Raw genomic sequence first — 14,938 nt, 5'->3', positions numbered from 1 at the left:
TAGGGTTCTAGATTCAAATACGTCAGCTACACGAATGATATTAGAAGGAAGCCACAATATACATTTCCTATCTGTGGGGAATTACTATAGTTAACAAAAATCTTATGTTGAAAGCATTTGCCTTCCCTTAGATGTCTGAGTTTAAATGTGTTAGTGGTATAGTGAAGCAAACATTTTCCAGGTGTAAGTAATTATTTAATACGCTGATCATCTGACTGGGACTTAGCCATCAAGACTAAATGATGACGACACATTCTTTAAATCTACCACTGCAAGGTCTGCTAGAAGCTCCATGAGTTTTCATGTTTTTACAGATGGCATTTCCTCTTTCTGAAAAGGTTCCTGATCTTTGCCAGGTGAATTTCTTCTATTTGAGACATGGCTTAGACATCATTTCCTGTTTTCCTAGGGTCTTTCAACCTCCTCCTTGGCACCCACAATGTATGGTGGTTGCTTCTTGTCAATCTTTTGCTCCTCAGGAGCAATGACTCTCCTTTATCTCTAGGACCTGATGATTTTAAAAGTTTTGATTACTCACTGATGGATGCATGAAGGAAGTAAAAACAGAATCCTTGACCTACCTACTCAATGATGAGCGAATGAGAAACCACTCCAAAGAATTATCTAATAAGGCAGAAAATTACTCAGAAGATCCGATGGTTTTCTTTCATTGATATTACTCCCTGTAAGGTTTTATCCTTCTTGTACATAAGCAGCAACATCTGTGAAATAAGACTGTTTTCCTTCAATTTCACTATTTCTTTGGGAGACACTGGAGTATTCATCAAAATTATGTATTTGGTAAATCTCATGAGACATTAAAAAAATGTGAATGTTTACATTGGTAACTTAGTAAAGTAACTATACTGAGTTAACTTTTAAAAATCGCATCATTAGTACCAAAGAATGTAAGACTCTCAAATTCTCATCAAAACCTTAAAAGCTGAATAGAATTACATCTTAGTAGTTGCTTTTAGATATTTCATTGTATGTTTGAAAAGACAGGATTGCAGGTGTACGTTTGAGGCAGAAATGGGAAAGGAGGATAAGGGTGGTCTTGGTTAAAGAAAATACTAGGTTGCAGACTTAAGAACTGTAGAAGAAACGTTATCGCTATAGAACATTGGAAAGATAGTTAAACCTGTTTAATGGTGTGTACAGTGTTATAACAGCACTTTCTGATCTGAACCAATTTCCATGGCTGATGTTTAGTAACTTTCTAAGTATCTTCTAGTTATGTTTTTGAAATCTTGCTGGTTTGTAAGAAACCAGACGAAGTTTGGAATCAGATTTGCTCAGTGATCAGTTTCCGTATTCCTTAGGTATTTAATGAAAAGTGAAAGACTGTTTTGTACCTTTAAACCTCTCCCCCAAAGTATTTGTTTTACTAGGTCATTTAATGCGACTCTCGTATGTAGATTGAAACAACCTGAAAGATCACATTTAGAAAACAAAAACGAGGGCTACAGCAAAGGGGTTTCATTCATTTTCTTAGTTGGGTTTTCTCTTTCCTGGAATTGTTTAGCAGTGCACCCCAACAGTGACTTCCCTCAACTGTAATAATTTGTAGCATCGTTTTCATTGTTTTTGAGACGGAAGTCTTGATTTTCCAGAGTATTCAAAACCTAATGCAAGGAAATGGTATTTTTTCTTATGGCTAATTATTAATTATTGAGCAAAACTATTTCAGATATTTACAGGTTATTTGAGAATATAATGTCTTTGTGGCTTTAATCACTGTTTTAAAAATCGGTCTGAAAGGAAAGTGATTTTAGAAGTTTAACAACCTTTGTTAAATGGCCTTATTCCCATTTTACATATGAGCAAGTAGAGACCCAGACAATGTTAAGAGCCGAAACTAGACTCTAGAGACTCCTCCCTGCCTTCTCCTGCAACAGGCACACGCAAGACACTAAGCACTCAGGTGCTTATGGGTATGCATTTGTTTTACTGAGAATTACCCTTTCACCATGTTCATCTGCAATCTCCCTCACTGGGAAGGTAGAAATATGTCAAGTATTTACCCAGAATACTCTTCGGGCTTCATAACATTGAAAGGAAGAATTGTGGAAGGTAGGAATTTTGCATATTATAGATGTATTGATTCATAATGTGCAAAGCAAGTGTTACTGTTCATCTTCAGTTTATACTTCATTTCCCCAGTGGTCATCATTAAGGAAAATACTAAATGCATTAAAAATTATAACTGGTATTTAGTTAACATTAGTAATTCCTCATTTTTGAAGTCAGAATATATTGAAGATTTAAGAAAGTTGAGTCAGTGAACAAAAAACATGACCTTTGTTTTGGCTCACAAAAGAGCTGCTATATGTAAATAAGAAAGAAAACAAGATCAAAGTGTCAGATCATTTTTGCACATATTGAAGTTTGTAAAACTTTCCTTCATTTGAGCTATCTAAATTTCTTTTGTAGTTGCTAGAGCCAAATTTTATTATAACTTTATCAATGCCCTAGAGTTGTTGCCGGAAATCAACCAATGCTACTTAAATTGGTGTTGACAATTCTAAGATGTAGTTCTGTGAATATTTAAGGTCAGTAATGGAGCACAAGTATTTGAAGGTATATCAATCTGAGCATTTCTGTGGTTCCTGTAGTCAAATGCAAAAGAAGTGAAAATATTGTACTTCAAAATGTAGAGATAATATGATATATTAAAATTGTGACATTTATTAAAACTCGCATTATCTCAAACAATTAACATCTCATTTTCCTACCTGTAAGTTTTAGTAAGTTTGACATTCTTAGGTGAAATTACCAATTGGCCACCTTACTTAAAGTTGCCATGTGAGACGAGATCCTTAAGCTTTGTTTTTATTTTCAAAAACATTTAAGCAGGCCCTTTTTTCACCTATGCTTCTGAAGTAATACCAGAGACTTGTTCCTTGAAGACAAATCTAAAACTGTGCCCTATATTTCACATATCCTAATAGACCATGTAACTTTCTGTAAGACTTTCAGTTTTTAAAAGGCACAGAACGATCTTTGGTTGTGAAATAGACATTACAGTACCTCATATCTACATTACTGTTTCCTTCTGCCCCCAAGTCAGTCACTAGCAATACTTTGGTGTACTAGTTACATCCACTTCATCATTTTGTATACACATATTTAAAGCTCCAAAATATAGTGTACTTTAATGTATTACTCCCACTTTGGGGTACTAAAATAGGTCCTTGGGTAGATGGAAATTGGGTATATCTGGGAGGCTGATATAACATAATTGGTCTCAGAGGGATTAAGATGGGGGTGGAAAAGAAACAGTACAAATAGCACTACACTTTATTATTCTATTGAATTGTGTTAGTGACCTAAAGCTATAATGCACAAAGAGCACTATTGTTATTACCTGTATGTGACCGAACTTGATCTGTAATTGGGTTATCACCCTGACAACAATGAATGTTACATTCTTTAATATATCTGGTTTCAGCCTACTTGCTTTGATATTTCTCTGGAAATACATAGATCAAAAGTGTTAGTATTTTATCTACTTCATTAATTTCTATATGGCTTATGACTGTGTAATCCCTTAGGAATGGTACAGAAAATCCATTTTGTTTTTGGTTTATGATTTTGCTCATCTAAATGTTGCCATTTTAAAGGCCTTTGCATATTTGGCCCTTCACTTTTGCTTTAAAAAAAAAAAAACAGTACACTTGTTTTATACACAAGTAGAAGGTAATGAGAGCCAAGTATTATTATGTCTACTGATGATAGATTTGTACAATTTAAAATGGAGAATTACCTCCCAATTCAAGCATAAAATTTGAGCAAATGATTCCATCTATTAGAAACAGAAACCTCAAAGATAATTATCTTGGCATTTTTCTTTGCCAATGATTCTAGGTATTACATTAGGCATGTCTAAGTATTGGATGACTTAAAGATTTTAAAGTAACTTCCTTCGGAGGTCTACAGGAACTTTTATAGAATGGCAGAACTAAGTCATATTAGCTAAGTGTTTTGGTTTTGTGGTATGGGCATAAAACTCAAGCCTCGTGAATTCTAAGCTGGTGCTCTACCATTGAGCAACAGTTGTATGTGAATTCACGACTTGGAATAAAAAACTATTCAAGTTAAAAATACAAGTACATTTTGTTTGGAGGGAGTTACTGCTGTTTTCGATGAACAAGTCTGATTGGAAATATTAAATTGTCACTCTGAACATGTTTGTAATATTTAAGATCATCTCTTATGGACAAAGCAGGCCCATGTCTCATGAGTTGTCAAGCCATAGACAAAATTTATTGGCTTGTGATTTGATCCAAATAGACATGTGAAATATGAAGGCAAATCATTAATTTTAGAAACCAGAGTAACTCATGCTACAGCTGACAGTCCTTTGAAAATCATCCTAATAGTCTGTCCCCAATTGTGTGGAAGGCCACGTCACCTCTGTGGAGAGGTAACCATTAGGAAACCTGCAGATTAAGTTACAACTTTACCCCGGCACTTTAACATGGTTATTGAAAAACCTGGGCTCTGAAGGTAGGCTGCTCTGTTCAAATTGGACCCTATTCTTTTCTGCTTTCATGACCTTAGGAAGGTTAGTGTTCTGTAAAACTATGTAACAGTGCCCACCACAGAGTTGTTACGGAGAGTCAATAAGTTAAATCATAAAAATGCATACACTGGTTCATAGAACTATTTGCTCAAAGCAGATATTTATCAGCATTATTTAAACCTCCATAGTTGCAGAATATAAAGAGTTGTCTTTAGATTAGAAAATGTTAAGGGGACTATATTTCCACTCGAGTTTTAGAAAACCTATTCTATGGAGTACCTAACTAAAAGAAACAGCCTCTTGATGTGTCCACCAGCTACAAAAAAGAGCGCCCTTCAGTATCAGTGTATCAACCTGATGTATGTATTTAACAGCTTAAAAATCTAGTACTATCTGGCAAAGTTCAGGGTTTTGCTTTTTTTTTTTGAAATTACTTATGTATCAGAAAGCAGGAAGAATATTATCTTTCTAATCTCAGAGGCACAAGTAACTACCATCTAACAATGATATCCTTTAATGTACCCAAAATTATAAGGCAGTGACTAACTTTATTTAGTCTAATGACATTCGTCCATCCATATGAGTCTAATAATTTTTGACCAAATTATTAAAGCTGAAGATATAAAATAGTCCACAGTTCTTAATCACTGTTATTTGACTTTTCTCCCTATGCCAGTGAACTATTGCAACTGATTTCTCTTTACTATAGTGTATTGATGCATTTTTTAGAAGTTAGTTATGAAAACCACATTAAACAGAACTCAGAATTTCTAAGTCTTTAGTTGTATATTTTGGAATCCACTGTTTTAAAAGATTTGAGATAATAAGCATAACTTATTGGCTGTATTAATAGAAAGGTACAAATTTAGAACAACAACAGGGAATGTAAATATGCCTAACCTAGTGGGTAAACAAGTGCTTTTGGTGAGGTTATTTGGTTGTTTCCTTTCTGTCATAGCACAACGGAAAATACAGCTAGTTGTTTATAAATAGGAAATGTACCAGTTGCTTACCTTAGTATGAAAAAAACTTAGCTATGAAAGAAATATGTAAGTATCCATAAGTAGTGTCCTCTACAGACCTAAGTAGTGGTTATTAAAATTCAAATGGAAGCATTAAAGCAGTTTTAGAAATGAATATGCTCCTCGAGGAGTATGTCATCTTGCACACTGCAAAAGGAGTTACCTCATCCCAAACTGTAATGGTGAATTATATCCATTATAGGGTCATCCCAAGTTTTACTTTGTCTTGGCAAAAATTTTGTAGAACCTACCATGGGGGACTCTGTTTAAGGTTGTATGTTATTGGATAAGGACGTGGATCCTATTCTTTTGATTTGCTCAAGGGGGAAGGAAGAGTGATTTCACTTGAACACCTTTACTAAAATTTGAGGCATCTCATCACTGTTTACTGGATAAAGTCAGACCAATCTCTCTGTGGAATGAAGTACCTGAAATGTTACTTTCTCCACTCCCATGACCACCCAGTAACTTGGCTCTCCCGATTGCCAACCCACATGCTACTTCAACCCAAGTGGCATTTCTTTATTTTGATGAGTTGAAATTTAACCAGTTAGTGTTACCTACTGCTAATCATTATGCATGCAAAGCATCATGAAGGAGTCAAACCAGGAGACCAAGTAAAAGCAAGCTTTCCACTATGGCAAGTGGAGAAGACCTGCGTTATTAATAGTAAGTGACTAGGGTTCCAATTCATGTTTTATCATTTTTTAAGTGGTTGTTAATTTCTTGGTCTATAACGTGACGTTAAGGTTGGAGATGGTGACACATGGCTGAAGTCAACTAGTTTGGGAGACAGGAGGATTGCATATTTGAGTTCAGCTCAGCAACTAAGTAAGATCCTGTCTAAAAGTAAATTATAAAAAGGGTTGGAGATATTGATTAGTAGAGTGCTTGCCTAGCGTATGTGAGGCCCGGGGTTTAATCCCCAGTATGTCAAAAAATTGATATTATAATCAAGAATGATACCTCCCCTTAAAACGTGAGTATGTGAGAGAATCTCACACTGTAAGTATAGGGTAATATGTCACATGAACCATCTTCCATGTCTAGCAAAGTCAAATGTTTTTTAGACATAACTCTAGATATGGATACAGAATGAAACCAAAAATTCAGGGACTTATTTCTACCCAAATATCAGTAGCCTAAAAATGTGCTATCTTCAAAACTCAGTGTTCTGTCTCATTCTCTTTTCTGTTAATGATATACTTTCAGATGCCCAGGTGAAAGCTTCGTGATGCATACTTTTTGTCTGAAATCCTAGAGGAACTTAATTGGCTTGTTCTGCTGACATTGTTCTCTTTGTGGTCCATCTTACCAAGAAAGTATGTACTCAAGTGGAGCTCTAGTTGTGTCTCCCCCTCCTGGCTTCAATACCGATTTCCAGTTGCCTGGATGAATGGATTCTAAGTCCTTAAGTCTATGACTTCAGCTTATTATATTTCATTTCTCTTGCTCCCTAATCATTCAGAAGTAGTTGCCATCACTGTCCTATACCTCTTAGTTTGGGCTGAGCATCTTTGTTATTTCCTCAGCTTTCTTTCCATTCCTTTAGTGAGTTAAGATCATATTCATGCTTCAGATTTCAGCTCCTACCATCTCACAGAAACTCCTCTCTTTCTGTAAGTCAGAGTTGCTCTTTTATTTAAAAAAAGCCAGTGAGCACAAGTGACAAGTACAATGGAGGCCAAATAGCAATGAATTCTTATGGCAAATAGGGTCGTGAAGAAAGGCCTTAGAAGATAGGTTTTGAGGGAGGTATTATAAGCAAAGGAGCAAAATAAAAATATAGGGGCATAATAGTTTGACCACAGAACTGCATTACAGTTAGAATATAGTGTGGGACTAGAGAAAGGAGGAGTTTGGGGCTTAGATGTGAGGCTGGAAGGGTAAAGAGGAGACAGATTTTAGAAGCCCACATTTTTCCAGAGGGCAATGGCTCGCTGTTAAAATCTTGTAGTTGAAATTTCATCAGCAGTATGTTGAAAGAAAACTGATGACAGAGCTATCAGTTGGAGGAAAAAAGACTAACAGGAATGATCTTCCAAGAAAGCAAACCTAGAAAGGAAACTATGAAGGAAATGCCAAAATAGTTGAAGGTCTAGAAGTGAATGACAAATCCACGAGAGGATTGGACTAGGATGAAAGGGCTTAGAAATTTCAGATACAAAGCACAACCAGGCCAGAAACGATAGCGAGCGGTCCTTAAAATGTCTGGTGTCCCGTCAGAAGTCTGAGGAACACGTTATGGCCCTGGGAAGCAGAGACTAAAATGGAAGCTAACATTAAGCCCCAGGCTATCAAACTTTTGTTCTGAACGGAACATCCAAGTGGGTGCCAGCGTGCCTCCAGCTGATGGTTACAAATGCTAGGAAGGGTGGTCGCTGGCTACCTTCCATGACTGAAGTAGAACCACCCAGAAAAGAGCAAAGTAATTATTCCCTTTTCTGGGCAGCCACATAATCTTACCTATGTCTCACAAGTGTTTCTTGGGATATATATCATTTGTAGTTAAATACCATTTCCTCCCTAGTTTATTAATATTTCCTTAGTATTTGTTTCTGCTCAGTTGATTGTACACTGTAAAAAGGCAGGTGTCTTGTCTGCCTCATTCGTCACTTCATCCTTGCCACCTCATGAAGTGGTACATAGTACTCGAAGAATTTATTGGACAAAAGTGAATAATGGAAGGAGAGGCAGAGTAGGGTAGAAAGGATGGAAGAGAGTTGGGCATCTAAAAAGTCACTCACCTTGACCCATAAGCCTTCCTTTAGGGATGGGTACTTTGATTTATTGTGTCCATGTCTCTTATGGCATACATCCTCTAGAAATATTCGTGTAGCAAGTCAGTAAGAGTCGTTGCCAAACCATGTTTTAGAGGATTTTTCAGATTTTAGTAATTAAATAGCACATAGGTTAGAAAAAATATATTTGATGCATAAGTATGTTCAGGTATGCATACTTCACATTTGAATTTATATGGTCTGTTGCTGATTTCTGTGGAAGTATCTTTATGACAAGATAAATTTTCATCTTTGGTAAGTGAACCTACCAATGGAGCCAGATCAACAGTTTTTTTCCTTTCTCTTTCTACAAGATGGTTACTGGTTGACATGTTGTCCTTTAGGAGCAGTTACGTCTCAAGAGCTTCCCTGTGTTCCCACTGTTTAGTCTCCTTTTTAAAACTTTCGAGAGCCGCCATCCTCAGCCAGACTTGCATCATTCCTTCTCTAGCCTTGGGTGGTTTTTCCTCAAGCCAGGAAAACTTGGGACCAGGAATTCCATTGTGTTCTGAAGTATTAGACAGGTGAGGTTTCCTGAACTAGCTTCAAGACTGTGACAGTATTGTAAATTTAAGAGTCATTGCATCTAGTTCTTCTTTGGTTAAGTAGTGATTTCTTTCCCATCTGTTTTCCTTTTCTGCCATCCTGTCTGCTTCATCGTTTTAAGTCTCTAAAAGCATTAATGGTGGGTGACTTCTACAGAACCCTTTTTGTATGTATCATTTTTTTCTAGCGTTTGAGTAGTATATAACTCGACGTGTTTTGTTTTAAAGAGAAATGTACCCCCCCTTCTGATTTATATTTCTCGATCACCATAGTAAAATGCCTTACATAGCGCTGTGCTCTTTTGCACAGAATGTAAATCTAATATCTTCCAGCCTTCTCAGATACAATATTGCCATCCAGCATTATCAAATTTCCACGTGTGACTAACACTGAGTCATTAAAATTGTATTCTGTTAGAGTTAGGAAATGAGAGCTTGGAGAACACTGATCATCTCCAGCCTCACTAACAGTTGAGGAAAATCCTCCAGGGATTTCCCTCAGGACACGAGGCTGCAAAGTGTCTTCAGCAAGATTAGGTGAGGAGACAGTGCAAGGTGGGAACCAAACTGGACCAGCTCCTTTGCACTTTCAGAATAGCATCTCTTCCTGGCATTAGCCCTGCACACAGTGGTACTAATGAAGTCAGCCCACGAAAGGAACAGCTTTTGTTTCTTGTAGTTGAAAATGGTGTTGTGGTAGAAGGACTATGAAAAAGTTACTTATTACTACATGCTAATATTACTTGCCAAAGGAGTTAGTGTATAAAGGTTTTCAGAATGCCTGAAATACTCATGAGGCAGAAGAATTTGGATATGGAAGGACATATGTAGTGTTATTTAAGACTATTTCCTAAACTAGTGGTAATTAGAATTCAGAATAAAATCCTGTATTCTACTTGGTGGATTTGAACCAGAAGTGAAGGATTTCCTTATTCTAATCCTTGAAGTTTATTATAACATAACATTCATCATCTCCCTTGCTTGTACTTTACTTACTCCTGTAAGATCATATTGGACTTTTGTACATTTATATGAAACGGTTCAGGTTGAATGTATGAGGTAGACATCTACCCTTATTGCCTTTTATGAAAATTTAAGCTTATAATCAAGGCAAATATAAGTTCTAGATTAAATGTGTATAAGCTACAGTTAGCTTGCAGCCTCATAGTTAAAAACGTTCTTTCCTGTTGTCTTCGACTTCTAAAAAATCCATTTAAAAATCTGGACAATTCTTGACATTAATACTCTCCAATGATTATATTTAATAAGAAAATGGAAAAAAATAATACCTCAATTAAAATTAACTATATTCTTTATTTTAAAAAACAACTTAATTGTAAAGTCACTGACAGCAGTCATATATGGTTCTAGTAGAAGGAATATCCTGTCAGAAAATATACTTTCAAAATTTCTTAAAGTTGGTTTAAGTGTCACATTTTCCTTTCTTTGCAGCTACGACAGTTAGTCAATATGTGTATCAACCCGGATCCAGAGAAGCGACCAGACATCACCTATGTCTATGATGTGGCCAAGAGGATGCACGCATGCACTGCAAGCAGCTAAACGTGCATAAGATCATGAAGAATATAAAGAAAATATTTAAAGTATTTTTGTGCAAATCATACCTCTCCCCGTTTTGTCTGGATATTAAGATTAGTATTTCAGAGCTAATGTGCTTTGAATCCTTAACCAGTTTTCATGTAAGCTTCATTTTGTACCAGTCAAAATCACCTTTATGGAAACTCAGAATGTCTTCAGGATTATGAAAATGCATGTTAGGAAAGCAAGTGAGAGTTTTTTTTTCCCCCCGTAGCTAAAGGCTTTTAGAATTATGGCATTTTCTGCCGATAGACTGAGTGCCAAATATTGGAAGTGCACTTGGCACACATCAGGAGGGGTGTGAAACCTGATCAAAAGTATCTGAATATTTGACTTTTGCTTTTTAGTCATTTATGGATATTGAAATGAACACCATTGTGAACCTTTGTGATTTTTAACATTTGAAGTATGTGTCTTAGTTCTTAGCATTGTAGCTTTCAGATATGTTATTCTAATAAGTGTAAACAGACTTTGAGAAACATTTAAAACTCAGCTTAGACATTCAAAATGCAACTATTAAATGTGAAAAGATTTGGGGATGAAATGTGAGTCAGACACTGAAAAGTCTTTGTTTTGCTTTAATATCACTGATATTCTCTGCATTTAAATGGTATAAATGAATCCATTTAAAAAGTGGTTAAGGATTTGTTTGGCTGGTGTGAGTAATTTTTAAAGTTGCACCTTGCTCAAGGCTTTTGTTTTTAATATTTGTACATTTGAAAAATATTTGAATAATTTTGCAGTACTAGATTTCTTTATAAACCTAAAGGCATTTTATCTCATTGTACACTATAATGTAAGCATATGTTTTTATTCATAGGTTTTGTTAAAGTCCTGACTGGTCCCCTTCAGAAATTTTTATATTCAAGTTATTTTCTTATTTATATTTTATGTTCATTTTATCCATTAGTGTTTCAGATTTTGAGAACATAATTCCCTTTTGAGAAATTTTCAGTATACCAACAATTTCTCAGATTGAAAACTTAAAATATTTGGGCCACCTTGTATACAAGTACTTTATTTTGTTAGAGGAAGAAAGGATGTGTATTATAATGTACCTGTGAATGTTGACATAGTTTTCATTTGACAATGTTATAATTTTTAAGTGTTCAAGGAAATGAAAACTGGCCATTACTACGGCCAGAATTGTGACATTAATATTTCTGTTGAGAAACTTGAGCAGAGTACTGTGTAAGCATGAAGATGACAGAGATGGTAATGCTTAATATAGTTCAAGGAAATGGGTAGAGTTTAGTAAATGCTGTTATGGAGATGTGTTTTCCCTGAATGTAGCAACCAGTTCTTTACAGAATTTTCACACCGAGTGGCAGTCACTCTTAAAGGATGCTGTGCATGCCACCACAAAGCCTTGGGTTGGATTATCTTGCCAACTTGAAAACCTTATGTTCAGGCAATACAACTGCTGGCTTCCCCCACCGTAGTTTTCTTAGGCTCATTTGAATACTTTCAGACTATATACAGGGCAAACAGTATACATCTTTCAATTTGATAGAAAACACTACCTTTCAGATATGTGCAACCTAGGAATAGGCAAAGGAAACCTGGTGTTTTTAATGAGGGCTGGATGCATTGTATTTCCCAGATTCTAATGACTCATAACACTTACACTGTGCATCAATAGGTTTATCCCCAGAAGCCTGAACAGATGTGGTTTTGTTGACCGTTAGTGTCACTGTTGTTTTAATATAGTATAATTGACTAAGAGATCTCTCTGGTTAGAACAGATCCTCTTCCTTGCAGTCTTGAACCCATGAATGTAAAGTTCATTAGCTTAATTCCCTTGCAGTGACAAGATTTCTTAGTGAGCCTTTCTGCTGAAAAGTGACTGCGGAGAGTTTGGTCAGAGGAATGTGTTACTATTTTCTATTGATGCAAACTTCCGTTTCAGATCTCTTTTTCATCCTAGTGTTCCTATTTTTCCTGAAGAAACCACTGGGTAAAAAAAAAAAAAAAAATCAAATTTAGAGTGAGAGAATTTTAAAAAATTAATGATTGCAAGTTCTAATTGCCTATGAATGTTCTGAGATTTAAACATTTGAGTTGATTTGAAAAGTAGAAATTAGAAGGTACATCTGATTCTAAACCTTATTTAAACATTGGTACCAGTTACTCAGGGGAAAGCCTCTAGTAACTTTTGTATGTTGAGGTTTAGGAATGGTGAATGAAGGGTATCTATATAAATAAAGTGCTCAACAACGTGCAATGATTGTAAAGTTAGTAAGATACAGCCATTTCATGAATGCTCTACCATTCTATGTAGTGTCTATTACAAAACACCTTCCTTGTATTCATATACTTCAGGTGTTGCCGTTAACATTTACCATGATATTTATTTTAACCAAGATGTTATTCACATTGTTTATTCTTTAAAATGAATGTATTGTTTATAACCCATAAATACATAATTAGTCTATGCCTCATATTTCAATAGTACTGTAATATGGACTTTTGTGAAATACTTTTATTTTGTTATGTTTTAAATACACTTAGAAAAAGATCCTGTTACTAGCTTTGAAAATTGTACAATCTCCTAATATATAATAAAACTGAGTACTGTATAATTTGTGTATCTGATTTCCCCTGGCAAAGTCTACTTATTTCATGTATCCTACAGGAACAATCATGCATTTCCCTACCTTTAGGCATTTTGGACAAACCTAAGGATCGAAACAGTCAAGACTAATACAGCTGTGACAAACTAGTTTTTGAATACACATTGTATGGCACATCTAATGTTCCTGTTCAGTGCCTTGTTTTCTGTCTTTGAGAAATGCTTTCTAAATATTAAAGGTTCAAAGCAAGAAGTTTTTTTTAACACTGGATTCAAGTCTTGTCACTAACAGGCTGCTAATAATGCTGCAAATATTTTATGTGTTTGATGTTCTTTTACTACTATGCCTGCAAACATTGAGGCAAAGGTGTTCTGAGCATTGTAAAACCTGCCGGAACAGTGGTAGAGTGAGTGGATATACCTTACACATCACGTGCCAAATAGCCAATGATGAATTTTATAATTTGTACTTATCTTTGATTTGGTTGTGCGAATGGTTGTGTATTCATAATTGTAAATTAAATTTTAGCCACAAGTTTAAGACTATTTAAACTTCAGGATACTTATTTGGAAAAGCCAATACGAAGCATATATGTTTATAAATGTATTAGTGCAGCTACAGGAACCATAAGTTGGTGCAGTTGTTTTAAGAAACTCAAAATTACAAAAAAATGTTTTGATAGTTCAGTTTTTACTCTATTACATGTGAGTTTCTGATAAAATTAGTAATGAGTTAAACAGACTTATCAGACCTTTCAGAGAAAGATGTGTGAGCTAATACCATTTATTTTCAGTTGAGGTTTGAGAATGATTTTTAATTTTATGCATTGATTTCATTGTTTGCTTGCAATAATCTAGTTTTAAACTCTAAATCCTAATTTGAAGTTTCTATAACATCTTTTAAACAGGTTTTTCTTAATTTTCACTATGAATATTAATACATAGCAAATAATTTTTCATTCCTTTCTAGAAATATAACGTGGGTGATTTCTGTAAACCTTCCTTTCTCCTAAGAATATTATTTACTAACCCTACTGGAGAATTACTTTGTAATGCGTTTTGAAGACTTAGTGCAGAGTCATGCAAAACAAGTGCTTGATAAATATAACTTGTGTATAGAAAAACCATGGGAATCAAAACTACACTTCTAACCATTTTGCGTTGTTCTCTTGTAGTTCAATTTGAATAGGCCCCATAAACTTTTTCACTTAAGGGCTACTAATTTGGATTTTTTTCTAAAAAAACGTCTTAGAAAGCTAACTTTAATTGCTTTTTTTTTTTTTTTTGATGTTGGAACCACCCATATGACATCCTGTTTTTCTACTGCTTACTTCAAGTGTGGCCAAATTGCCTTACCAAAAAAAAAAAAATAACAAAACAAGTAGATTTAAACCTAGGGGCACTCAACCACTGAGCCACATCCCCAGCCCCCCCCCCCACACACACACTTTTAAAAAAATACTTTATCTTGAGACAGGGTGGTCTCAAGTTGTGGAGGCTGGTCCCAAACTTAAGATTCTCCTTTTCTCAACCTCCCGAGGTGCTAGGATCTTAGGCATGCACTCTGCCACCACTGCCCAGCCTCTTGTGATTTTTAAATCTCTATCTCCCTGCTAGATCCTAAATGTCAGAAAGTACTTCCCTCTTGTCATGCACTGTGGCATTTTTAACAATGCCACGTGTCACTTTTTATTGAATTAGTGAGCATTATGTTCCTCAAGAGGGGAATGGAGGGGCATTGCCATTGATAACCAAGGGATCAGGAAAGTTGCCTTCTGAGACCCAGAGTATGACGGGCAACATGTGGGTTTGAGCCTGTGCTAGGACTGAAGCCAGGTAGCCACACAGTTGGGAGCAGTTCCCATTGCCCCTTCCCTGTGCTGTACATGGGGTGG

At 35.6% G+C, this 14,938-nt stretch overlaps 1 protein-coding gene across 2 annotated transcripts in view; it reads left to right on the top strand.

Moving 5' to 3' along the window:
* The window catches only part of Nek7 (NIMA related kinase 7), a 129,105-nt gene extending 116,039 nt beyond the window's left edge, over positions 1–13,066 (top strand). For both annotated transcript variants that reach the window (XM_046464847.2, XM_046464835.2), the window contains one exon: positions 10,325–13,066. In XM_046464847.2, coding sequence (XP_046320803.1) covers positions 10,325–10,435 — 111 coding nt within the window. In that variant the 3' untranslated portion in view covers positions 10,436–13,066. The remainder of the gene's footprint in view (positions 1–10,324) is intronic.
* The last annotated feature ends 1,872 nt before the right edge of the window (positions 13,067–14,938 follow it).

Source organism: Marmota monax, unplaced genomic scaffold (assembly GCF_021218885.2).
Source record: "Marmota monax isolate L192 unplaced genomic scaffold, Marmota_monax_Labrador192_F-V1.1 WCK01_AAM20220418_F8-fsc00099, whole genome shotgun sequence".
In the NCBI taxonomy this organism is placed as follows: Eukaryota; Metazoa; Chordata; class Mammalia; order Rodentia; family Sciuridae; genus Marmota; species Marmota monax.
The sequence above is the reverse complement of the archived record's forward strand: the minus strand, read 5'-3'. Positions and strand labels throughout refer to the sequence as shown.